Genomic DNA, 27,753 nt, shown 5'->3' on the forward strand with positions numbered 1-27,753 from the left:
TCCTCACATGTTTCGGGGCCACACCGACGGCGTCACTGCCCTGGCTGATTAGATTCTAATGGGGCCATCCTCCGGTGATGGACGCTACTTGTCAGTTGTAAGTGGATTCGAGAGTTCTTTTCACTCTGTGGAATACCCAAGCTGGCCTGTGAAGATGCTGTTTCTTCATCTGGGTCTCCTCCCACTGGGGAGTAGGCAATAGGAGCCTGGCATTTAGTATGTGTGGTTAGTGCTTGGGCTGACAGTAAAGTGTGCATTAGAAATTGGAAACAGGGAAATAAGGCTGCTCTCTTAGATTTAAATTAGTAAAATAACATAACCCATTATGGATGAATACCTTAAAAATGCAAATATCTTAGGTAAAAAGGAAGAATGGCAAGCACTAGAAATCGAACAAATCCAGACGGGGTGTGAGAGAAAGTGGGACCCTAATAACATTACTGTTATATCTGAGGACCACTCTGGGAACAAGGAGGATGAAGGAGGTAAGCCCGAGACAAGAAGGACAGCCCAAAGAGTAAGAAGTGTCTACGTGTCACCAGCTCTGCCCTTTAGCAAGGGCAGCCAACTGGTAGGAACATTCCCACCCAATGGGCTGGTATATTGATATGATTATTGTCATAGACTCCATTAATTGTGCTGAGCAATTTATGCCATTATATCATTTAATCCTGACAAAACCTTAGGTAATTATTATCATCCCTGCTTCCCACCTGGGTTCAGGAAGGCTCAGAGAGGTTGGGTGATTTACCCGCCATCTCGCAGCTGGTTAGTGGGAGAGCTGGGGCCCAAGCCCAGCCTGTCTGCAATGCAAGACCGTGCTCTTAACTCCCTGCTCTGCTGCCTCTCATGTGTTTTCCTCGTGGAGGTGGGGACATTAGGCCATCACAGATTGAACCCCTTATCCTTCAACATCACTCAACTAACGTATTTGGTTCTTAATTCTGTACTTGTCAACTGTATTGGTTGGGCTAGACCAAACTGCTGTAACAAACAAGCAGACTCAAAATACAAGGGTTCGAACACAACAGAAATTTATTTCTCTCCCAGTCAATACACAGAGCAAGGTCGGCAAGTGACTGCTCCATGTGAGGCGCCAACAATTCAAGTTCCTTCCCCCTTGTCTCAAGCATCCCGTAGAGTCTTCTTTTCAGCTGTAACAAGCTAGCAGAGGGAGAGAAAGAGCATGGAGGAGGTTTCTGACCAGACACAGTCGAGCTCAAATGCGAGCTCTACCAGCTGCCAGCTGTGGCCTGTGTGTGACACCGCTGAGCCTCACTCCCTCTGCCACTCGTTTAGTGCAGTGCTCCGCTCAACAAAAACCGGCTGCTTATTATTATGGACCTGGCGCACTTTCCTGAAAACCACTCTGTGACAGGAGTATTATCCCCAGTTTACAGAGGAGGAAACTGAGGTGACACTGCCAGCTCACGGCCGAGCTGGGACTGGAATCTAAAACCCAGGCTCCTAACCACTGAACAATACTTCATCATAAGTGAAGTGGGTGGATAATTGGCCTCTGGCGTAAGACGACTGAGTTCCTTACACTCTATTTAAATGTTTTCAGTATTAACTAGATCTAAAACGTAACTGTCGAATCACCCCTTTCTCCGTCTCCCCCAGGTCTGAAAAAAGGCAGGCTGCCTTGAGGAACGTGGCAGCGAGAGCCTGCTGGCAAGCCGCATGTGGGAATACTTGCTGACACAGACCGAAAGCGAACTTGAATAACGGTTTTATTTCCAAAGGAGACCTCTTAAAATACTTCGTTTTAGAGACTAACCACAAGACTAGGTTATACTTTAAGAAAACAAGTTTGGATGGAGAAGATAGAGTTTTTTAAAAAATATTATTTTACTTTTTACAAGTCAGAAACCACATGGAATTTCCAGTCTCACGCAGCTCATAAATGACTTTGCCTGGTTTTCTTGAAACTTGACCCTTCAAACTCCAAACTCAGCAAAGTCTGAAGATGCGTTGGTGTCTGGAACTGATATTCTAAGGGCTAGCCTGTGACACACGACGAGTTGTTCAGGAAGAAGGGAGGAAGGAGACATCTTTTTCAGCCATCAAATTTTGAGCTGATCTTACCTCTCAAAGCCCTAACAAATTTTCCATTTCTTGACTAAAAAAGCATTCCTCTTGTCATTCTCTTTTGATGTTTTCCAAGAAAATGAGAACAATTAGTACACTGCTCAAACAGCATGTTAATGCTCTAATCTATATACAACGCAGGCAAGGTTGATGCCTTTGGATTAATTTTTTTTTTACATATTTGTTCAGAATTTATTTAACAGGAGTGTGGTTGTGACTAAAACCAGACAGAAGCAGGAGCAATATACATTTTGTGAGTTAGGTAAGAAAGCTGCAGAAACTAGAGGTCATTGGCACACATTTCCAGCATATTCCTGCAATGTTTGGGTGAATCTTTGTGGATTGTTGGGTTACCCTGATCCTCATTCTGGCTCTGAATGCAAGATTTCTCTTGTATCAGTTAGCAATTGCTGAGTAACAAGTCATCCCAAGGTGTAATGTCTTAAAACCACAACCGTTTACTATTCCTAGTCTGTGGGTCTACTGGGCAGGTCTGCTGACCTGGGCCGGGCTTGATTGATCTTGGTTGGGCTTGTTCATGTGTTTTTGTCAGCTGGTGCGTTGGTTGGGATCTAGCTGGTTTAGGAAGGTCTCTGTTGGCATGAATTATCTCTACACCAAATGGTCTCTCATCTTGCAGTTGGCTAGCCCCAATTTTTTCTCATTTTGGAGGCAGGAAGAGTCCAAAGTAGAGAAAGCTCAAGGATATGAGGTCTCTTATGGTCTGGCTTCAAATTGGCATGTCATCATTTCTCCTTCATTCTATTAGCTAGAGCAAGTCACGAGGCCAGGCAGACTTAAGGGATGAGGAAATGGATTCTACCAGTTGATAGGAGCAACTATAAAGATAAATAAGGGTGGGTAGAGAATTGGGGCCATATTTACCATGAAGCTGTCATGGCCTGTAACAGTGAAATCGCGAAGTGAATGAAGCTTGTCTCTGGTAACTCGATGCTCCTTTCCTGTGGCGTGTGTTAGCTGAAAGCCTAGTGGAGTCAGAAGCCCAGGTTCCAGTCCCAGCCCTCCCCTTTCTTTTGGCAAGTCATGTGCTCCCTGAGCATTAATGTGCTCATCTTTAAAATGGTGTGATGTCATCTGTCCTCCTGCCCTCTGAGCTCTGCTGTGTTTAATAAATAAGGTTAGAAAGACCCTTTCTCGGAGATGTTCAAAGCCTTTAAGCTGGTTCTTGGATGCTGAAGCCGCCCCCTATCCCCCACCCCGGCCCAGCGCTGTCCCCGCCCCGTGCAAATATCTTTGTTCCACTTAGTTTGTCTTTCCAAACCCTTCCTCCCACCCTGATCTGGACTTTCCCCAATTCTCACTTTATTCTCTCATCAAAAGTTAACTCTCCTAATTTCTTTTTCTTGCTTGAAATTGTTTAGCTAATTTGATAAGCAACTTCAACCAAAAATGATATTGATTCTAAATAAAATTGCCATTTTAACATCATCCTTCTGAGGCAGTCAGGGCTGTTTCCACGCCTGTGTCCAGCTCCTCTGGGTTCTCAGACACTCTGCATGAATTCTCCAGGAACTCCAGCCCCTTCCTGAGCACTGATGAGGGCTTTGGATGCATTTTTCCTCCTCATCCTGACGAGAAGTCAAGGGCTCCAGCCCTGCCATTGACTAGCTCTGGATATGCCACTTCACTTTACGCTTTATTTTTCTCACCTCTAAACTGAGGATATTTGACAAATTGACCTTGAGAGACTCTTCCAACTCTGAGAACATATTATATTCTAGAATATTTACAAAGCAAAACTTGGAGAATCCAGTGTTGTTTTGAAAATGTCTTTATTTTGTGGTTTAGTAAATCAAGTATTCTGTAGTCAACGACGACTCAGAAAAGAGGAAATCATAATCATAATTAAAATAGCTAGTGTTTGTTGAATAGGCTTAGATTCCTGCTTACAAGAAGTTACTTGCTATAAAAGTTTCATCTCTATTTTAGAGTTTTAATGTCAATTGAAGCGTTGTCAAACTGTAATCAATGGTTATATGTGATATAAGTATTTTCTATAGAGAGTAATGGATGATAGAAAGAGAAAGAAAAAAAGCAAGAAAGAAAGGAGGGAGGGAGGAAGGGGAGAAACTGACACTTATTGAACTCTCACCATGTGTGTGGTAAGAAATGATTACAGAGCGTGATCCTCTGCAGAAATTGCTAGGCGTTCTCCAAATTCTGTCCTTTTCTTCTGGGGCCCTCAGTCAGGTTACATCTCCCAGCCTCTTGCAGATGGCTGACTCCATGTGCCTGACCTCCAGCCAGTAGAATGTGAGTGAAAGTGATGTGTCCTGGCTCCAGGGCTGACTTGAAAAAGCCTCCCAAACAAGCTTCTCCGACTCCTTTCCGCTTCTAGCTTCCCTGGGTGGAGACGATGCCAGGGTGATCGTGCAAGTCCTTTGTTGAAGGTAGCGGAACTGCTCTCCACCCGTGACCCTGCAGGGGAGGTGTGCTGCCCCCGAGCACGCCTGCCTTGAACTCCGATGTGAGTGAGGAGGGCACGCGTAAGACGTTTGAGCCATTACACATTTGGGAGTCCATTGCAGCATTTAACATATCCTGAGTAATACGCAACATTTCAAATCATCTCTAGGAGGTAGATACTGTTTATGTTTATTTTTACAGAAGAGAAACTGAGGTGCAAAGTGAGGAGGTGACTTTCTCAGGTTATACAAGTGGCAACGCGAGATTTAAACCCGAGTGGGTCCAAGGCCGTTCACGCATAGAGTGGAGCCTGCCAGAGTCTCATTGTAGAAATTCTCATCAACTTGTCCATGTTGGACAAAGACCCTTATTGTGAATTAATGAGCTTAGACAGTAATTCCTACAACATTCTGAACTCAATCATAATAAGAGGCAGTGTGGTATGATGGTGTTCGCGTCTGGCAGAATCTAAATCTGCCATTTGCTGGCTCTGTCACTTAGGCAAATCGTTTACCTCTTATGGGTCTCAGCTTTCTGATCTGCAAAATTAAAGTAAAAATTAAAATAAAAAAAACAGATTTGGCTAGGAATAACTGGTGACTGGTTATCTGTCAGAGTTTTCTGTTCCCACTTCCCGTTTGTCAGTAGCCCTTTCTCAAAGAAACAGCATATCTTGCACCCAACTGGATCTTAGAAAGTTGCTCTGTCCTGGGGTATAAAAACCTTCGAAAGATAGAGTTGGGTATTAAAATAAATAATATTTGAAAGTTAAAAAAATAATAAATGTGCAGTACTTAGCACAGTGCCTAGAGGATAGTAGGTCTCAGTGATAGCACGCCCTTCTTAGCAAGGCCAAATTAGCCCTCCTTAGTCCAGCTTTCCGGCATTGTGTTCCGAGCTGCTTGAGCAGTCTGGGTTTCCTTTTCCTGCATTTATCTATTGGGATGTGACTTGCCTTACTATTAGCATAAGTCATAAGCATCCTGCTCTGTTTTTCAGGAAAAGGAGGTAATTTGGACTGCAGCCACGTTCTCATTAGAGAAAATGAGGGCAGTTAATAGTTAGTGTTCAAGAACAACAAAGCTCTTTTAGTTGCTTAGCAACGGAGGCTGGGGGCTGGGCAGAGACTGTGTCAGCAGCTGAGGGAGCAAATCAGGGAGGAGCGTAAAAACACTCTAATGGCCGGTCATTCCCAGGTGGGCGAAAAGAGATTTAGATAGCTCTGGTATTTATAGCTATAGCTTATTTGCTACATGACTGGAAAATTTAATAAAATATTTTGAAATTCAGCACTGGTAAGTCACAGGGGACATTAATTGTCCTAATGCAATATGTACACTGTTTATTTAACATGTTGATACAAATGAAATGGGGGAGTGGTTTAGAAGTCGTCTAGATTCCGAAGTCCGTTCTGCACAGACACTACTGCCACCGTGTGGGCGACGCGGGGAGCCTGCTGGGCGCTGCGGGCGAAGGGTGGGTGTGAGAGGGTCTGCAGATGGCTTTATGCACCCCTTAGAGTAATTTTGAAAAACTCTGGTACATTCTTATGTTGGTAGGTAAAATTTTAATTGTAAGTTTAAATGGTTGTAAGAAATATAATCTTCTATGGCTATGAATATCGACATTTTAAAATAAAACTACTATATCACCCCTTTAAATGTATACAATGGCACCTAAATACCAAAGGAATTCGATGTACACCATCAGCCATTTAAAAATTATGTGAGCAAGCTCTTTTAATGAGTAATTTTCAGATAATTCCTTTTCCTCCTTAAACTTAGATTCGAATTCCGCTTCTCCAACAGACTTATATTCTAATGTTTTATACATATATTTCTCATATATAAGTATATAATGTTACACATAATGCTATGTATATTACATTTTACATATATATTTCTCTGTAACAAAAATAAGTATATAAATTAGAATTTAAATTACAAAATTTTTCTCTGACTATAAGGCTTAAGTTATCTATATTTTTTAGTACGCAATTGATTAAAAAACACAAATATATGACAAATATTGATCAATCATTGTTAAACATTAAAAGTAGTGCTTTGTTTAGAAATCTACCTTTTAGTGAGATAGATGGGGCTTTTAAAAAATTAGTTGATTTATCTATGATGAATATTTGTTATTGCCAGAATGAGAGAAGAATCATCTTCAATGTTATCTGATTTATTATTTGTTCTAGCTGTAAGCTTCAAGGAACTTCAATCACAGAAATAAGTAATGATACTGGAAGAAACTCTTTTAGGCAATGTAACTCAATTCTTCGAATAATTTCTGAGTTATTTGCCAAAAATGACCTCGTGCTCGTTCAGTTTTTTTTTTTTTTTTTTTTGATGATAAGTGGACGTCTGGCTTAGTTTTGCTTCAATGGTGTTGACAGCAAGAGAAAGCCACCTGATGTGCAGAAGGATTTGGTACCCAGTCATTAGTCATTCACTTTCCCAGCACAGATACCCATATTTAAAATTGTCCCTATGATGGACTTCCCACAGATTTCCATGCCCCAAACAGTGCACATTTGTAACCTTCGATTGTGTGGCAAGTAAACTCTTCTTTTTTAATGGGAGAAAAAGGGCTTGGATAAAGAAAGATGGGAACAGAGTACTATAACAACACAACGCAGCACAGCACAACAAACACAGCATAACATAATGTAACTTATTGTAACATAATATAACACAAAGTAACATACCAGCGTGTAACAGTTGCCCAGAGATTTCCAAGGCTATCCAGTTTATCAGTTTTAGAAGTTACCAAGATTGTCAGTTTTAGAAATGAATACAAATGGAATATGAAGATACAAAGAAAGTTGATTCCCCTAAAATTATTTGAATCTATACCTATCCCTTGAAAACTGTTTGTACACCCTAGGTTGAAATCACTCGTTTATCCCAAAAGCCAGTCTGTGATGGAGCTTTCCATAAGCCTGATGCCAAATTAGGTTGTGGCAGTAGGGGAAAGTGTTGAATTTACTGAGTTTAAATAACGCTTCCTTATTTTTCTATAATGTCTTCTGCATCAGGGAAAAAAAAAAAGATGATGCTGGGAGGTGTTAATAGTGATTTTGAAAGCCCGTGCTATGTTCTTCCTCATTTATTATGCTTTCGAAATTGTGCCGGTTAGGAAAGCCTGAATTAGGCTGAGGTGGTAAACAACCCCAGATCTCAGTGACTTGAGAACAACTTTTATTTCTGCTCATGCGACATGCTCACTGCAGGATGGCTCCGTCTCTGCTCCTTGCAGAGACCCTGGCAGAGCGGCCCCGCTCTGGGACACGGGGTTTCCTGGCAGAGGAAACAACAGACATGGAAGACCATGAGCAACCTCTGAAAACTTCCGCTCTGTGGGGACACACACCACTCCCATACACATTTCTTTGGAAAAAGCAAGCTCATGGCCTCTGCCGAGTCCAGCACAGTGAGGATGCACAAACGTCCTCCAGGAAGCGGCAGCAGACGTTCGATGACGTTACAACCTCCCGCACCCGTGAAAACTCAAAGTCTAGGAACCGTTGATTTATGGTAAACAGGTAGTAGTCATTTTCTAAAGTTATTACGTTAAAATATTTATTTTAATTTTAAGATTACCAAGTATTTGTAACATACAGAAAAGTATAGAGATTAATATAACAAAGACGCAAGGACTCACATCCCAGAATTACCACTGTTACCATGTGCCATACTGACTTCAGATCCCTTTGTTAAAGAGGAAACTAAACATCGTAGGTGCAGTCCAGGCACTCCTGCCAATCCCTTCTCATTTAAACTCTCACCTTTCTCGAAGTAACCCTAGTCTGATGCTAGAATAAATAATTTTATGTTTATTCTTTCATATTGTATTACAAAAGTGCTTTAAAAATATGTGTAATGTAAAATGTACATATCTTTTTACAACTTACTTTTCCCATTCAACATTATATGTTTTAGATATATCCATGTTGATGTATGTAGATCTGGTTATTGCATCAAAGCATTCAATAGTAGTATGTGATATGAATAGATCACAATTTATCCATGGAGTTGGAACTTTAGTCTGTGTATAGCTTTTTGTTGTTACAAACAATCGGACAATAAACACCTTTATATACGTAGAAGACGAGTTTTTCTAAAGTTTATGCCTTTGAAATGATTGAAATACTTTACCATAGTGGCCTTGCACGGTTGAAAAAGGTAACTGCTTTGCACACCAAGGTGAAGCTTTACAAATGGCGGCTCCAAAGGGACCGATTGAACACGACATGAGACTGTATCCTGGTCTTACCTGAAACCATCCTGGCAGAGAAAATCAGAGACAACCTCATGAGACTTTCCTGGGCCCCTGAGTTGTGCATAAAGCAGTTGAAAGATCATCATCCTACAAAACTAACGGTGTTCCTAGGGGCTGCAAGGAGTGTGGTAAACGTGGGGCTGAGGAGCAGCACACTCGGAGACACCTTGTGGTTGGATGAGGAAGGCCCAGCGGGGGATGCCGGGGGTGGACTTGGTGTGCGAGGAAGTCAAAAGGGATGATAGGGACTGAAGAGCAGAAGGAAAAGGGGACATCTCAGCCGATGTCAATGAACAGATGAGGACTGAGGACCAGTTGTCCTTCCCCACGCCCTGACGCAGGTGACTGCGGGGAGAGGGGGTGGAGTTGTATTGAACTTGCTATTGCTAGCCAGCGTCCATTTCCTGCTTTTCCTGTTCTAACAGAACACAAATTTTGTTCAGGTGTCAACCCCTCCCCGACAGAGCCCAGGTGCTTCAGTTTCGGGGATAAGGCTAAGTGGAGTAAAGGTAGTCCTATATCCCTTGCCAGTAATTGTTCTAGAAATGGCCATGGAAGGCAATTTGGGCCGAGAAGAACAGAGGAGAGATTTTCCAGGGCACTCTGAGAAAGTTCTCTCTTACTCCTCTGGAAGAACTTCCAAAGAATTGTTTTTTCTCTTCCTTTCAAGTTGGATAGTGTGGCTGTAATTGCTGCAGCCTGTGGATAAAAGTGACATATGGAGTAAGCAGAACGGAAGGGATGGGAGCGAAAACAAGCTGGAGTCATCATCCCACTCTGTGCTGCTGGTTATGTGAGCCAACTAGGCCCCTGGTCGCTTCTACCTGTTTGAATTATGTTTTTAATACTTGCTACGAAAAGTGCTGCTTCTAGAGAGTGGCAGGAAGTGTCCGTGTGTGGGAGAGGGGAGCTGAACTGATAGATCTTATTCTGAATTGACAGATCAATTTCAGCCACAAGGCAGAATGAGAGCTTAAAATAGAAATTAACTTCAATCACAAAATATATGCAAGAAGTCCTTGCTTTCTACAGTTCTGATATGCACACATGTCAGTTACCGTGTTTAGTTAAATAACACCAGTCTCCAATGACATGGCTCAAATTTCAGTTACTATGATGTAATACATTAAGTGTATGTAATTCATACAAATACAAACTTCACTGCTTCCGTCCACAAACGCTGCATAAATAACAGATGCCCATCGTGACCAGTGACCAATCACATCACTTCTTTCATAGTCCGCTGTCCATGCACAAAGTCTGTCTACTCATGTGGGTAGCAAAGCACATAGTCATGTTGTCACTGTGTTTTCTGATGACACACACAGCATTTTAATAAAATGAATACTTGAAAGACAGAATTGGCCAAGAAACATGAAATGAAGCAAAGAAACAAAAACTGATAATGCTGGAGGTGAAGTTTGAAGCAAACATAAACGTAGAGAATTTATGAAAGAGAAGAGAGAGTTGATGGTGAGGATATTGACACTGGCAGCCGTGAGAGACCTGAGATGCACGGTCAGAGGAGCTTAATGGAGGCAAACTGATCACCACACGTGAGGAAAGTGATTGTGATGAAAGTCTGAAGAGGCCCCGGAGAAAGTCCTGCCTGCAGAACCTTCATGTTAAAGGAAATCTTACAGCTATTTCATGGACTTGAATGTGCAAAGGGTCACATTTGGAAGCTGACCCAAACTTAGAAAGGAGTATAATCATCCATCAGGACACAGAGAAGAAGGTCTGTGCTCAGCATAATTTATACAGCGAAGAGGTAAGTGCTGTTCTAGTGTTTTTGAAAAACACTTTAATTCTCTATGTTTCTAATGTTTTAAATTACATAACTACATTAGTTTTACTACTTTTTCATTTCCCTTAATATTTATAGTCAACAGTAAGAGGGTTTTTAGCATCTTGATAAAAATTTTAAAGATCACAGAATAATTGCAGTTCTGCGTCCTTGCCCTTGCACAGCCATTCTCTCTGCCCTCCTCCCACCCCTATTTCTTGTTCTCTACCTGGCGATTTCATTGCCCCAAACCCAGGCCCAATGTTAAGATGGCTTTGCACAGTTTGCTGTGCAAAGAGAACAAGACTGTCTGTAATAAGGTATAATAATGTCACAACGTTCTGTACACCCAAGTTTGTGGTCTATAAAATTCACACATCCTGAAAATTGGATAGATATGTATGGACAGCTCCTTCAACATTTTGTTAAAAGATTTTGCTTTAGCTTGATGAGTGGCATGGCGTAGGGACAAGTGTGCTGGACCGGGTTATTTGGAGTCCTGTGTTCTGGTCCAGCTTTGTGGTTAAGTAGCTGTGTGATCCAGGCCCAGTCACTTAAACCCCTTGCCTCTATTTCCCCCCTGTAAAACATAGGAGAGTGAATAAGCTAATTTTCAGGATTCCTTTGGGCACTACATTTCTATAATTCTCTATCATTATTAAAGAGAGAAAAAAGGTGAAAAAGAGAGAAAAAGCCCCTCCACCAAGACTACTTCCATTTACATGGTAACAGTAAATGTTTATTGAATGAATAAATGATTAGCATGACTTTGGTGGGGTGAGGCTATGCATGGTTTGATTGTGGTGAGAATCAGTGAATGTTTGTTCTGGTGAGAAACTGCTGTTTATTGTACTCACTATTTTCATGTTGCCATTGCATATTAAGGCACAGCTGCCCTGATAACTCAAGGTGCAATACTGTGTATCCTTCTTCAGCTTGGTGGACCATTTATTCATATACTCATTGAGCACAGTGCTAGGCCCTAGATGAGAAAAACTTAATTCTCGCCTTGGAGGATCTCACAGTATGGTGGGAAACCAACTCACTCTTCCTGAGGGAGGGCCATTTGGACTGGATTTTGGAAGATGCGTGTGAGAAGGCCTAATAAAGAAAGAAAAATGGGGGTGGGAGGAGGGCATTTTAGGAAGAGGATGGCTGTGCAAAGGCAAGAGCACATAAAAGGATATGAAGGACGTGAGCACTGAGAGTGGAGTGATTGACAGAGGACGGGTGCAGGAGGAGGAGCGGGGCTTGGCGGAGATAGGACTGCTGGCTTCTGTGCAGAAATTAGAAAACACTCTAGGTATTTCTAGCAGGAAACTTTTAATAGAGGGAATTAGGTGCTTATAAAATTGCTGGAAGGGAGGGAAAGTAGAAGTCAGGGGGTTGTTGTGAAGTGTTTAGATCATGTCAGCATCGCTGCTACGCAGAGGTTTGGGGATGCTGTTTCCTTGTGGACGGTTGGGAACAGTATGATGCTACTGCCAATATATAGCTGTACCTTGTCTTGGGCTAGACAGTAGAATAAAGAATGGCTGCTGCAAAAACTCAGTCTGCCGCAATCCGTGCACGAGTTGCTCCTAGTGTAAGAGGAAGAACAGCCTCAGGTTCCTTTCTCTCTACCAAATCCTGCATGAGTGCATTTAACTGACAGAATCACATCTAGAAGCTGGCAGCAAAGGGATCTGGGAAATGTAGTTCCCAGGCTTCCAGACCCTGTTAAAGAACTTATAAGGGGAGTGGAAATGAATGCTGACGGGCAACAGACAGTAACTAGTAGAGCTGGGAAGGTAAGTCGGGGCCAGAGCCTGGAAGTTCTGGAAAGGCATGCTAAAGGAGACAGGAAAATGCTGCATAGGATGCCACTGAAAGTGTAAAAGCAGGATTGATACAATTCAATTTATTTTATCAGCATTCGTGGCATGGTGGAAGCCATTCTTCTAAACTAAAAAAAAAAAAAAAAAAACCAGCAAGCTGTACCACAATTATTTATTCAATAACTAATAACTGTTATGTACCTAGAATCATGCAGTGAAAAAGCTCTCTAAGTTTTTTTTTTTTATTAAATTACCTGTGGTAACTCACCCGTCAACTATTCTTCCCAAGTTTTTACTGGGTGCACATTTTGTGGCAGGCATTGTGAATACAGATATAAATCATCTATGGTTTCTGATCTGAATAAGCTGAAGGCTAAGGAAGTTTCAGAGGGTTGTTTGGTGCATTAATTCATTGCTTCTCAAAGTGACTTCTGCTGAACTTTATGCTTGTAAGATACTCTAAGAAAAAAGTGGTCCCGCTATCAAACTGTTTAAAAAAATTTGTATATATACTATATTTCCTCTTGCAAATTTAAATCTCTAATAAATCCTATAGTAAAAAAAATTAGCTGTTTAATTTTGTCTTACCAGGATTACCCACTTTATTTGACTCTGAATATCTATGAACAATCGAGCTCTTCAGGGCCCAGTTGGGGAAAGACTGGAGGCTTGGAGAGAAGAGCCAGTCAAACTGAAGGCTGCCAGCGGGCGATTGACAAAAAAGGATTTAGATCGGAGAGAACGGAAAGAAGAAAATTCCAGAAAATTTAGCTTTAGGTACGATTTCTTAATTTCAGAAGCATTTTCAGGACAGAAAGATGTCAAACTAATCAAACTGATCTTAACACTTCAAACACATCAATATCTATCAAAAATTACTTTTATAAGGATGAGATATTAAGTGCCATAACAGTCAGCTAGGAAAACGCAAATCTTGGACAACAAAAACTTCTGTTTTACCCAGATGTAAATGGTGAGCTGCAACACTAAGTTATGGTAAACGCTGCATTCCTAAGAACGGATAGAGCAGGAGGCTCGCTAACCAGTTACACGACCACGGAAGCCCTTCACCCATAAGGCCTTGAAAGAGCCTTGAAGGGGTTGAGCAAATGGAAGGAGAAATGGGTTTTGTGGACATTTCTTTGGAGAGTTATGCTGTGGTGCCTCCCTGGAGCCACTGAGGGGAGGGAGGGTGCTGCTCGCCTCATTTCTTGCCTGAAGTTGGAGAGAGTTCTGGTGTGTAACTCTGGTCTGGGGCGCCTGGCGGTTGTGGGGGCGCTAGCAGCTTTGGCAGGGGAGGGAGGGAGAGGCTGCTGGGAGTTTGGCTGGGCCTTCTGGCCAAGAATCGGGGCAAAGGGCACTGGATGCAGGCTTGTGGCAGATAGAGCCAGCCTGGACTGTTCTAAATCCCGCCCAAGAGTCTGTGTGGAGTGGACTGTGGGAAAACCAGATTCTGAGAGAGAAGAGCAGCTGGAGGAAAACGCACTGCTCGCATCACAGGAAATTCAGGCAAATGTTGCCAACCTGAGGCCTCTGAAGAACTGGCCACGCAAAACAGCTCAAACGTGGGCCAGTCCCGCGGTATGAGAAGCCCGCTTACGGCAGTGCCTGTTAACCCCCTGATATCCTCTGCCCTTGCCTCTCCCACCGCCTGCTTTGACCTTGCTGGGGCTAGAAGTCCAGGCAAGCACGTGAGGAAGGAGAAGTGCTTAGCAAAGAGGCAAAGGAGCCCGCCTTCTCTCATCCTGTGACTCAGGTGGTGAAGTTTTAAATGCTCTTTCCACACAATGAATTGAGATTGTCTTTGTAACTGAAAATGACTGAGAAGTTCTCTTACAGTAACCAGATAAACCACAGCACCTAACTTAACGCTCATCCGAGGGCCGGTGTGTCACCCCCATCGACCAGGCTTACAGGGACACTCGGGGGCAAAACAAAGCTGCTTTCATGATTACCCCACAAGTCTGCTTGTCCAGTGCACAGTTTACTCTGTTAAAGATGACCAAGAGGGGACACGTGTGAGATCTCGGCAGACGCCTGCAGTACAGCAGGATCTTGTTATAATGTCATATACCCCTAAATACATGCTAGTGTAGTCCTGATCGCGGTGCAGGTGTAGAAGCTAACTTATCCTGGGTCATTTTATACACGTCTGCTTGTCCAATGCACAGTTTACTCTGTTAAAGATGACCAAGAGGGGACACATGTGAGATCTTGGCAGACGCCTGCAGTACAGCAGGATCTTGTTATAATGTCATATACCCCTAAATACATGCTAGTGTAGTCCTGATCGCGGTGCAGGTGTAGAAGCTAACTTATCCTGGGTCATTTTATACACGTCTTGTGAGAAATAAGGCTAGAGACTGGGACAAGAGATGTGTAGGAAGGAAGCGGTCACAATAAAACAAGGCAGCCACAGGCTGAATCGAACTGACTGCTGGCAAAGGGGCGGCGCTGCTGTGAGAGGCCTACCGTTCCTCCACCACCGTTTTGGGGGCTTCTGCTGTACCAAGCATGAGGCCTGATATTGGAGCTTCAAGCTTGTTTTCCCTAACTCCTCACAAGTTAGCATGGGATACCGACAACAGTGCAACATAACTGACCCTGGAGATAGCATGAGCCAGGGAAGCCAGACCAAGCCTGCTTGGAGGTTCTTTAAATAATGAGGGTGAACGAGAGAATCCGGCTTTGAATGAAAGGTGGGCATTGGCTAGACTGAGAGGCGTTTCACCTTGCTGATAGCATGAGACGTCAGGGAGGTGGTCTGCATTCACCTGTGATTCTTATATTGGATAAGTATCAGAATCATCTGGAAGCCGCAAACCGCAGGAGTTTCTCACTCAGGTGGAAATCAGCAGGTCAACAGCACGGCCCTCAACCCTCCCAAGCTCCCACGTGATGCGGATACAGGGCTGGCATCTGGGAACCACCCGGAGGTCTCAGCGGAGATCTGATTTGGGCTTATGAGGGTCTGGCTGGCTGTGCTGCACCTGTTAGGGTTTTACTGAAAATGGCACACAGAGAGAGTCCACCAACGAACACGGCCTGCGTCTTATTAAATGAATTCGTTTTTATTACTATTTATAAAGCTTAAGATTTTTCTAAAAGAAAAAAATCAGTTTACATGTAGTAAAGTTACAAGTAGACAGCTATAGATAATATAGCTGTTAGGAAAAAAAAGAACTAAATAACAGGAAAAAAGCAGTATGCAGCAATAAAATTAATACCTACGTAAAACTAGCAGTGCAATAAGAGAAGCAGAAAGCAGCTTTACATGGAAAAAAAAAAGGTATTTAAATACAGAAATAGCACCTTATAAAAAGGAACTGAGAAATGTAAACTTGGTAGGTAGATTCAAGTATAAAAGTTATACCCCCAACTCTTGTACCAGAATGAAAGGGTTTCACAAACCCTGGACAGTGTAGGGCACACACCTTCCTCAGTGCCAACTCAAAAGCTGCAGGATCGCCAACAATGGGTTTTTCCTTTTACTAATTTACACAATGATCGACTCAGGCTGGCTACAGCTTCTTCACGCACGCAAATACCCACGTGCAGCTCAGCAGCGTCACTACCGCCAGTTGCTCTGTAAGAAACACACTCGCGTCCTGACAGGAGCAACCACTGCATTATTATTTCATCTTTATGTATCACAAAGCCACATTAAGAGGTGGGTACTGAGCACAGAAGGAGTTTGTTCTTAGTTTTCTACTGCTAAGTATGTCACAGTCATAATGGTCTCCTCTATGGGGCTGCTTCTTAACACTCCTCAAGAACCGTGAATTCTCTGAGGTTTATGTAGTCATATCATGAACAGAATAAAAAAAGATGAAAAAGAAGTTAAAGTAGTAAGTGGCGAGCATCCAAGAACAGGAAGGGCGTATCAGTTTGCTTTCATCTAAATGCACACCTCTCAAGTGGGAGTACTTTGTGGAAGGTCTTGAGCGTGGCATACTGAAAACCCACATCCCCTGGGCAGGCCTATACGCTGCATGGCTGTAGCCTACCTGGAAAAGGCAGATTGTTACGTCTTGATGGGGAACCTATCATACTAGTTTGGGGTAATCATTACCATGCAATTGTTGATGATCAGAACCATGTTTTTATCTGTTTAACTCTAGAGAAGACTGAAAAAGGGAAAAAAAAAATCTTGTAAACTTTAAAAGTTTAGTGTTGATAAAAAATTTTATATAATAGCAAATTTATTTAATCTGACTACCTACCTGAAGTTTTCAAAAATCTCGTGGGGGTAATAAGGCTAATATTATCCTGTAGTTAATATAAAGCTACTTTACTGAGACTCCCAGAGTCTCTTAAATTAATATTTTTATTCTTTCATATAATATTTTATTGGGTCCAAAAATAAGAATAAAATAAAACCCTACACCAAGAATCCAAATCTAAGATAGAAGTTTAGGAAAAGAGAAAGGAACAAAGAAAGGAAGGAAGGGTGGAGGGAGGGACGGTGGAGGGAGAAAGGCGTTTACTCTGAAGAGACAAGAATGAGGTGAATATCCATAAATCCAGGAAAACAAGATCTAGCTTGGCTACTTAATGAAACCTAAAGTAATATGATGTAACAAAGGGATACTGCATTCGCACGAGAACAATGAACCCCTGCACTCAGCATTCTTATTTGTCAGAAGTACTCTGAAAAATAACTCTGGTTTGAATACTGAACATAATGTGTCCATTTTCCCTCTTGCCCTTCCAAACATGCAGAAAAAAAGTAAAGGAAAAAAATAAAAGAATCACCTATTGTCCTCTATCAATTTCTACATCGTTACTCTTCAGAATTCTATCAAAAGGTCCCATCCAGGTTCCAATTTTCCATATAATTACTTTCCACTTTCCTGATTTATTCAATAAACAGCAATTATTAGAAGGCACCCATATCTGACACTCTACAGTCAACATTTAAATATAAAACCACAGGGGCAGGTGGTGACGGCAAGTGAGCACGGTAGGACTTCTACAAAGGAACAGTAAAACCTCGTCCTTCACACAGCTATTCGAGAAGCAGCTGTCAGGCTGCCAAGTTCATCTTGGTTCTCAGGCCCAGAGAGGTCAGCACAGTTCATCAGAGCAGGTGTGTCTTTCACAGTTATTTTGGTCTTGACGTTCTGTCATGTATATACATTTATCCACATTTTTCCTAGGCTGTAAAATAAGTGCAGGGCAAATCATACAAAAAAAGTAGAAACATTCAAGTCGTCATACCCTGAAAAACATGTGTTTTGCTGTAGTTGTAAACTTTTTGCACTAAATCCCATTTCAGGAACAAAATAAATAATACCATAGGATTCACAACTGACGCTGGCTTCCCGGTGAAGCCTAAGGAAGCAGTAGCTTTTTTAAAACTGCAGAAAGAAGCTTCTCTCACCACAGATCTCCTCAGGGCGAGGGCAAACACGTGGCAAGAATGCTCACCCCAGGTAAGTGCTAGACAGGCCCCCCCTTTAGAAAAACCACCAGACCCCACAGCCTGTTCAGGTCGACTCCCAGCAATAAGAGGATTCTTGAATTGAAACCACTAAAGTCAGTCGGCGCTGTCATGGTGACATCAGGTACAGAGTCCGGACTCTGGTATCAAATGCACAATTAGTAACAATTACTTTCAGGAAAATAGATGATTCACGATGATGGGAAGTTAACATCAGAACCACGGGTGGAAGAGAGGAAGGATGCGTGCTGAAGACTGATGGTCTGCATTCTGCTTTCCGTTCAGCATCAGGATGTGATCAATACACGAGGAAATTCAGGTGGTCTGTTCCCACCCTGCCTGGCAAAGTGTCACTTAGTCAGCCCCACTGCTTGGGATTTCAAGTCTCCTCTGTGCCGAGCTGGTGTTTCGTGACTGGTTCCTTTCTCTTCTCCTAAGGACAGGGTCTCCGAGGCTGCCAGGTGTCTTGAAAAATGTCTCCCGATGTGTGCGTCGGATGCTCTTGGGGGTCACCGGAGCTGGTGACTGAAAACGAAAAAGGGGTAAGGAAAAGCAGAAGTGAAAAGAAACTGCCCTCCATCTCTGACGTGGAAGCCCTTTCTTGACTGTGTCATTGAGACCCTGATGCAGGCATTCTCCCCTCTGCTTTTGTCACACTCATCTGACTTCTCTCCTGCACAACACTTATCATGACTGGAGATTAACTCATTTATTCCGTGTGCAGAAAGGCAGCCTCGCAAAGAGGTTCCGAGTGTGGCACTGACACCCGCCCCCGCTGGCTGTGTGGCCTCAGGAAGGTTACCTAACCGTGTGTCCCTCAGTGCGGGACATCCACACAATGGGGTGATACAGAGCGCCTTCACAGGGTTGTAGGAAGGAAATGAGTTAATATTTATAAAGCACTTTAGACCATGCCAGGCAAACAGTCAGTGTATGTGTCTTGGCTTTTTTGGTTTACTTGCTAATATTTATCCTCTCAAGTTAAATGTTAAGTATTTATCCCCTTAATGTGCCCCAAAAGGGCAGGGAGCATCATCCTGCTTACTGTTACATCCTCACTGCCTAGGTCAGTGGCTAGCACATAACTAGTGATCAAAAAGCATGTGCCATGTTACAACCACTTTGCTTAAAACCTAACATGTTTATTTCGGTGTCTAGCAAACTTCTGGGCCTCTGAGTAAACTTGTCTAAAATACTTTTGGCCACAGACTACTTTTTCTCTGGGAGAGAAGTAATCACTTTGAACAATGCCTAATGCCTAATAGAAATTCAATAAATATTGACTGACTGAACTACAAATAGAGTTTGGGGGGGGGGGGGGAAAGACAATACTGATTAATTTATATTGACTATATACATTCATATACGTACATTTGCATATATTTCATTTGAACATATATATCTCCATTCCCTCCTAAACACTGCATTTTAAGAAATGACAAATGCTAAAAGTCTTTGTGGTAGTATCAAGACTTCTATTTCCCTTGGCTGTTTCTATAGCTGGACAATTAAAATTCAGAGTGGTCTCCTTTATTGAGCTAATGAAACGAAAGCTTGGAGAAATCATCTGAACATTCGGCATTCATCAAAAATCCCCCTGACTTATGCCTAAAATAAGTCACTCTAATTTTAAGAAACAAATTGACAACTCAAAAATGTTTTTATCCTTCAAGCACAGGGTCTGCCGCCTTAAGACTGTGCTTTCTAAGTAAGCAGACAACGCTGGGTCTCCGGTGGAAGCTGGGTAGAACCTGACGGAGAGCCCCCGTCCTACGGTCACGGGACTGCAATCGGAGCTAATTAACGCAGGCACACTCATCTCAGAGCCATGGGCCCTGTGCTGAGTCGAAATGAAACGCCAGCGCTCACCTGCTGTAGTTGGACTGCGGAGACTGGATGTCCCCCACAAGCGGGCGACTCAGGCTGGATGATGGCGTGTGCTCTCGACATCACGGGACTCAGGTTAAGTGAAAGCGGACCCTGCAGCTGAGGGTCTGTGGAGCTGAGAGTCGATGATTTTGGATTAAGCATGGCCGCAGGGCCGATGAGAAGGTGAGCTGCTGATCCGAGGCCAGACAGGCCCAAATTCACAGGTCCTGAGTTTGGGAGAGCACCAGGGGCAGAGGACAGTGGCCTGGGCATTGGGGGAGAATAGAGAACAGGAAAAGAGCCCAGTGCTGGAGGTGGTAAGACCATGCAAGGGACACTGAGGGACGACAGCTGACCTGAAGAGGGTCCCACAGCATGGAGGATCTGACTGCCAGAGAAGAGCACACTGAAACCATTTAATCCTGAAACACAAGCAGAACAAGGTGAAAGTCAACACAACGTGACCATACCATTCAAGCTCACATCCCTCATGGCCCTTCAGGTAGCGGCCCACAATAAACCAGCCCCCACTGGGCACGTCACGACCCCTGTGCTCTCCAGCCCCACACTGCCTCATCGCAGAGTGGCCACGACTGAAACCCCACATTTACCTGTGTGGTAACTTGGTGGATGTCCTGTCTCCTGAAAGGGTTTATGAACCTGAGCTCCACTGAACCCCAATTGAGGAGGAAAGTGAACTTGCATGGGAAAAATTATATCTTTATTTATGAACTTCCGAGATTTATACTTCCCTCAATTAAGCTCACAGGCCACAAGTCACAACAGCATTAACAGTGCCTTGACTGTCCCTAAAAAGCACAGACGTGTTCACAGAACCTGACAGCTATGGCAGACTTCTTAAGAGACTGTTAAGCTCAGCACAACTTTGAAATTATGGGTGTCCTGGACTTGCTGTCAGATCTTTTTATTACTGTAATTTAAAAAATTATTTTTTCTAACTGTATTTCAACATAATTGGCCTCAATCCTATGTATTTAATTCTATGCATTTGCAAACACCCTGAGAAGGACTCCATGGCCTTCCACAGTGTCAACGGGTCCAGGGCCCAGAAGGCCAACATTCGCCGTGTGGGGCTGCAAGCGTCATTCAGCAGGGGCGGAGTCTGTTTTTATTCATCAGTGTATCCGCAACACCGAGTATTACGTTTACATTGAACCCTCAAAAATATCTGCTAAAGGAGAATGTTTTCTAGATAAGTAAGTGAATAATAACAAATACCTACCTAACCTGTGAAGCAAACAAGGAACCAAGGAAAATCAATTTAAGTCTCTTTGCATCAGGAGTAGCTTCATGGACAAGTGTGGATCTTAAAAATTAGGTATCTGTTATATTTCAGTTTTATTTCAAAATAGTACCAGCATTTATTGCGTCTCATAAGCGTCAGGCACTATTATTCTAAGTGCTTTAGGTGCGTTCTCTTATTAAATTTAATTCGATTCTCACAGCACCCCGTGAAGCAGGTGCTCCTATGATTGCTGTGAGGATGGCTTGTGAAGAGTCTTGTCTTAAGTTCATGCAGATATCAAGTGGTTTCACCGTCCAGCCTCTCGCTCCAGAGCTGGCTCTCGCCCACGGGGACATGCCCGTACTTCTGGGTATTCACGAGATCGCACACTAGCTGCACACGGTGGCCAAGAGGTTTGTATTGTTAAACTGAACCAATGCCATATTCAGCTGAATTATAAAAACTGAATCATCTTTTGAATTTGTTGTGCCTTTTACCAAATAAAGTTTAATGCATTTTAAAAAAATCACCTGCCCTAATAACTTTCCCATGATTCTGAGGTTGGTGAAAGTGGAAGCAGCCTCGACCTTCATTTCACGGATGCAGAAAACACGGGGTGAAGGGTAAAACGACTCCCAGCAGTCATCAGTGAACCAAGTGGGTCAGGCGACTGGACAGGAATTTTAAAATCTAGACTCCCCAGGGGACTCGGGCGCGACAGCACCCTTACCGGCTGGCGACTGCACGCACACGTACTGCAGCAGCGGGGGCTCTGTGGGGCTGTCCTTCTCCTCTGAAGGCTTCTCAGTCTCCGTACGCCCTGACGGGTTCCCCCATGCGGAAGGAGCCCTTCCCGAAAGCGCCTCTGCAGCAGGGCGTTCACCATTCCTGGGGAGGTCGTCGAGGGACGCGGACCCCCCGTCACCCACGGTCTCGGGGGGGGCCATGTCTGTGGAATCCGAGGGTTTCTAAGCACAACCAAACCAGGAACCAGAAGAGCAAGTCAAAATCCCAGCAGTAGATCTTAATGACAGCTTCCTCAAAATAGCTCACACAAACAGAAAGGGCAAACACAGCTGTGCACCACCGACCGCGTGCCAGCGCTTCAGTCGTGCTCATGGGCATGGTCTGAAACTCAGTGTCACGTCGTGTGCTTCTGCAGGCCTGGGAGGCTCAAGCAGAGGGATGATGGGGATTTGAATAACGGAAAACTGGCCACGGTGGTTAGGCTGTGAAATCAATTTCTGAGCTGCTAACACGTAAAGGGGTTGATGCTGCGGTCTCTGAGGGGCCTGATAAGAACTGTGGGGCTGGCCCAAAGCCGTCCTGGTTATCTAAGACATATGCCAGCCAGTCCTTCACTTCTGTTCTGCAACCCCAGGCTACATACAAAACTAGAAAAACTCAGTCTGGCAGGAGAAAGGAAGAGAGGAGAAAGGGTCTTAATGAACAGACTGATTTCCATGAAGAGTCCTGGCTGACCTACCACAAACGGCTGTCATGACAGTGCTTCTGCTCTCTGTGAGCTTTACAGGCCATATCTTACGAACCTCCGAATGGCCACTGAGTGGGAGATGAGGACAGCCCACTTTTTGGTCTTTTCATTTTGTAGTTAGGGAAACAGGATCTCTGAGAGCAGCGACAAGAACTGATACAGACCCTGAAAGCCAGAAGCACCCACATTCCTGCCTCTGGAACTTAGGCGCACCCTCGATTAACATGATTATTTCAGTGATCTCAATTTGTTCAAAAAAAATATAGTCGCCCCTCGGTATCTGCAGGGGATGGTTCCAGGCCCTGTGAATACCCACATCCGGGGATGCTCGAGTCCCTTACATAAAATAGCACAGTATTTGCATATAACCTACACACATCCTCTCCATACTTTAAATCATCGCCAGATTACTCATAATACCCAATGCAATGTAAATGCCATGTAAATAGTTGTTACACTGCATTGTTTAGGGAACAATGACAATAAAAATGTCTGTACATGTTCAGTACAGACGCAACCACTGCAGGCCTTTCATCCGCGGTTGGCTGACGCTGGATGTGGAACCCACGGATTCCGAGGGCCGGCTGCACAGCAAAAAGACAGAGACGAAATATACAAATATGTTAACAGTGATTGTCTCTCTGGTGGGATTATGGGTAAGGTTTTTTTCCTTTATACTTTTTAGCATTTTATGCAAAATATGGCTTTTACAAAAATCACTTACTTTTCTTACAGTACTACTTTATGGCAAGATCTTTTGGGAGAGCCAGTCCCTGGCTTAATTATTCAAGTGACACGTGAAATACCTCATATTCCAGCCCCAGTATCTGTGTCTTTACTAGGAAGAAGCTCTGGGTTAATGGCGTCACTGAGCACGACCACCTCAACTCCGTTACCTTGGGGATGACAAGGGACAGCGGGCCGTCTTCGTAGTCTCTACTTTGTCTTTTAGTGGCCGGCTCCTCCTCCTGGGGCTTCCGCTCCTCACTGAGGCGCTTCTGAACGGAGGGTGTGGATGACTGCTCTGCTGCTGTGACTTCCGAGCTTCTGCTGTCCCTCTCAGACGTGGCCCTGGACCCAGGGGACAGTTGCTCCTGCAGGCGCCCGTACAGCATGAACAGTGAGGTGGAGGGCACGTACACCAAGGGCTGGCCGGCCAGCAGGGCTGGCTGCAGGCTCTCTACGTCTGAGGCTGCTGGAGCCCGTGAGACAACACCTACTTGGCCATTCGGACCGTTCTGCATGGAGAAGGGCTGCAAGTCCGTGTGAGCCACAGAAAATACTTGGTGGGCCAAAGGAGTCACACCATATTCTGAGTCAGCAGAGAGGACGGGGGAAGGGGCAGCAGGGTCCAGGCTGCTTGATGGAGGCGTCACTCTCTTACTGGCACAGGCTTTCGCCCTGGAATAAAAAGGAACGTAATGGGCACCATCAAGTTACCACCTTCTACCAACTCCTGACTCGTCGCTTTCCTAAAGAGGGATGTGTCAGAGTGGAGCGAGACGACACCGTTCAGGCAGACAGGAAAGCGCACTGCTGAGCACAGACTGGCTGACCCCAGAGGCAGATGCCCAGATATAACCTGACGGACGGTTAGGGACGGGGAGGGGAGCCGAGGTGGGTGTGCTCTTGTGGGTCTCAGGTAGGAGCTAATGCTGGCTCCTCCCTCCCTCTTCCACACCTCATAGTTACCAGTTACCCGGCATGTACTCCTAACCAGGCATTCAGACGCTAATAATCAGCATAAGGCCACAATGATTATAGATGCTCTCATCCTTCCCCCGCTAGCTTTCCAGGAGGGAACACTGAAGCTCAGAGGCTAAGCCACCTGCCGAAGGGCACCAGCTGGGCCTCACACTCAGTCACCCGGGAGGGCCTGGGTGGGCGACAGAGACTGGACCCAACTTTCATTTAAAGGACGCATCTAGTTGGTCTCAAATCCATGGTGAGATAAATGAAGTGGGCAGTGAGTGAGGAAATAAACATCTACAAAATTATTATTTTCTGTCATTCTTGTCCCATTCTGCTCAGTATCACTACAGAATTTCTGGGCAGCATACATTCAAAATTAAGCCTCATCAATATGTGAGATTATAAACAATGTCTGGTCCTTCTACACAGAAAAATTTCCAAGTACCGTTTAAAAACATATTTTTAGTATATTTTTGAAACTAAATGAAGAAAATCCTTTTCTAATTCCTTTAAGAACAGTAAACAGAGGACAGGGATTTCTCTCCACCTTTCTGATGGAATCGCTGCGGCCTATTTTGCCCACAGTCTTGTCCACGGGGCTGCGGCGATGAGTGACTTTCTCAACCACGGCCACTCAGAAGAGGATCGCCACAACTTGGCTCTCAGAAACTCAACACGCCCACACTGAGCACAGCACCCAGGGCCCTACCTCTGGCCTCCACCTTCAAACTCCCCATCTCCACCAACCATACCCCATCACCTGAAACCCAGGCGTTCTCTGTGCTGCCTCTTTCTACTCTGGTGAGTTTGCTGGCTCACTGTCTTACACTGATTTCCATCTTCAGCCCACGTGGCTCAGACCTCACCACAGCAGACCAGAAGGACTGCCACTGCTCCGCTCCGTGACCCGCTCATCTGGAGCCCTTCTCTACCTCCCATCCACCTGCTTGACGCAGCCAGCTGGGCGTCTCCCGTGAATCTGCAATAGTTCCGTCCCGTCTGTCTGATGAATCCACACTTTTCAACCTGGGTTTCAAAGCTTTTTGCCAACTTGACCTATTTACCTCCAACACCCCAAGCTCTTCTTATGAATGATATTTCCTTTTACTGTCCTATTTGGACAAATCATTATAGCTAAACTCATCAGCTTATTGGGCCCCACTCCCTGAGCCTGCCTCTCAATCTGTTTCTTCCCACATCTGTCATTAAAGCCTCTCTTGTTTCCTCTTCAGCATTTCCTCTGTTTCCTCTGGTAGCATGTGATTTCCTTCAAAATTAGGCCCAAAATTGGAGTCAGATGGCCTGGGTTTGAATCCCCTCTGTCACTCATTAGCATTGTGACCTTAGGTAAGTTACTTAAGCTCTCTGGGTTTCAGTTTTCTCTCTGTAAATGGAGGATAACAGTCCCAACCTCAAAAGACTGCTGTTGAGATGAAATGAGTTCATATCCATAAGCAAAGTCACCACGATGACAGCACAGTGATTTGTGGGACTACGATGCATCATTTCTCAGGCCACGTTAGGAGGGAATTGTCTTTTTTCAGTGTTATTTGTCTTTTTGTTTTCTTTCCTATAAGCTTTCATAGTTTAGGGGATAAATTTTTATACTTTTGTGTCCCTGACGCTACATCCTGCACAGTGTTGGGCACAGAGGGGAAACTGATAACATTCTTAATAAACAAACGGCTGACTTACGAGCAAGATTGCCAAAATTTAGCTTTTGATGGGTGGCATTTCAATTCAGTCAAAGTTAACATTAGGAAATAGATAAGAATACACTTGGAGTTTTTAAAGACTTACTGTGAATTGTCTTCTATTTTCTGTCGGTAAACAGCTGCCAGACTTCCAATTTCTAAGGAGTAGCCATCTGATCCTGAAAAGAACAATGAAGTTCTAACCAAAATAGCAAAGTATACACACCAATTATATACAGCATGGTTCCTTATTCACAGCTCTGGGATTATAAGACTATCTCAAATCCATTCTGTTTTTTAAAAATTTTTTGTGAGGAAGATTGTTGCTGAGCTAACATCTGTGTCAATCTTCCTCTATGTTATGTGGGATGCTGCCACAGCATGGCCTGATGAGCGGTGCTAGGTCCACGCCTGGGATCCAAACCTGTGAACCCCAGGCTACCAAAGCAGAGCACATGAACTTAACCACTATGCCACCGGGCCAGCCCCAAATCCATTCTGGTTTTGATTCAAAGAGAGAAATTTCCAGAAGTTAGCTGTTAATGGTGAATTCAGGTCTCATCAAGAATTAATAAACAAACAAAACAAGTGTTGCTTTGTAAGTCCAATGAATTTCTGAGATGCATCCAACAGGCCAAGCGTGACAAAGCAATTGATCTTCAAGTCTGACTGGGATCAATTTCAGGTAAGTGAGAAAACAGGTGGGGGCTAGAGAGTGAGCTCATTGCAAGGGCAGGGCTACAACTGCATGGTGACTGACAGACCCCGCAGTTTCAGTAAAGGCAGTCACCTTGTGCTTCTCTGCAAGGGCTGCTGGGCTCCGAGTCCGCCTTCCTCCAGATCCTCTCAGAAGCCTGCACTGTGTTAAAAGAACCATGTCGGGCCAGTCTCTGTTTTGCACAGACTTGAGTCTGGCCGTATGTTTCTCTTTTCAATTCTGGTAAGACAGATGCAGAAACATCCCCTCGTTCTTCATCTAAACAAACGAGAGAATTGGTAGGGTTGTTACACAGCTATAATTCAGGATAATTTTAGCCTTTTAAGATATGCCTTTGAGAGCTTATAATTGTAATGGAGCTACCCTATAAATTAAAAACTAAGACAATCAAAGGGATTTCATGAGCCTTGTCTCAAGCCCCAATTTCTTTCAATGTACTAATTTTTTTTAAAAGTTCGTGGGTGAGTATAAAGTGAGACTGAATCCATACATATTCTAAAATTAACTGAACTACAACAAAAGTAGAGCAAGATGTTCTTCAACCCAAATTAGAACAGATCGGACATTTCAGATGCTTTCTTTGGGCAGAGATATCAAAGGAGAACCCATACTCAGCCCACCGTGCGTATTTTGAGATTTTAACACTAATTGAGATCAGTCTCTTATGCCATAGCTCTAGGGTAATGAGAATCTCTACTTTCTATTATGCTTTATTACTTCTGTCTTATGCAGTAGAAGGCTCAGTTACTAAGTGACCAAAGGAATAAGGTCAGCAGAAACCTCATGGTTGAAATGCTGCAGAACAGTGAAGAAAACAGAAGGCTGGGCCTGGAGGCCCACTTTATGCTTACAGAGCCTGTGTGAAGTCGGGACAGAACTTTCTATATAGAATCAGCCTGTGTTTCCATATAGGAATAGTTCCTGTTGCTCAGACAGTCATTCCTACCCTGTTCTTCCGTGCTATCTTTTTCTAAGTTCAAAGGATGCACATTTTAATTATGAGACTGATTTAATAAACTGAAAGGCCCAGCTGGATTTACATTTTCTAAAACACACAAAGATTGAAAGAGAAAATCATCTATATGGTTTTCATTTTCTCATAACAAAAACCCAATAAATGTTCTCTTCAGAAAACCAGAAATTACAGAATTAAAATGAAGAAAATGGGTCAACACAGTAACAGGGATCATA

At 43.8% G+C, this 27,753-nt stretch overlaps 1 protein-coding gene across 2 annotated transcripts in view; it reads right to left on the reverse strand.

The window, feature by feature from the left end:
• Positions 1 to 15,452: 15,452 nt before the first annotated feature.
• The window catches only part of E2F7 (E2F transcription factor 7), a 38,356-nt gene continuing 26,055 nt past the window's right edge, over positions 15,453 to 27,753 (reverse strand). The window contains exons 8-14 of one of the 2 annotated variants that reach the window (XM_070253617.1): positions 26,635 to 26,820; positions 25,951 to 26,023; positions 23,679 to 23,859; positions 23,355 to 23,552; positions 21,694 to 21,931; positions 19,718 to 20,139; positions 15,453 to 18,373 (exon numbers count right to left, since the gene is read on the reverse strand). In XM_070253617.1, the coding sequence (XP_070109718.1) occupies positions 18,203 to 18,373; positions 19,718 to 20,139; positions 21,694 to 21,931; positions 23,355 to 23,552; positions 23,679 to 23,859; positions 25,951 to 26,023; positions 26,635 to 26,820 (1,469 nt within the window). In that variant the 3' untranslated portion in view covers positions 15,453 to 18,202. Of the gene's footprint in view, positions 18,374 to 19,717; positions 20,140 to 21,693; positions 21,932 to 23,354; positions 23,860 to 25,950; positions 26,024 to 26,634; positions 26,821 to 27,753 lie in introns of both variants that reach the window. The other variant, XM_001489175.5, reaches the window with a different exon arrangement.

This window comes from Equus caballus, chromosome 28, assembly GCF_041296265.1.
Source record: "Equus caballus isolate H_3958 breed thoroughbred chromosome 28, TB-T2T, whole genome shotgun sequence".
Lineage (NCBI taxonomy): Eukaryota > Metazoa > Chordata > Mammalia > Perissodactyla > Equidae > Equus > Equus caballus.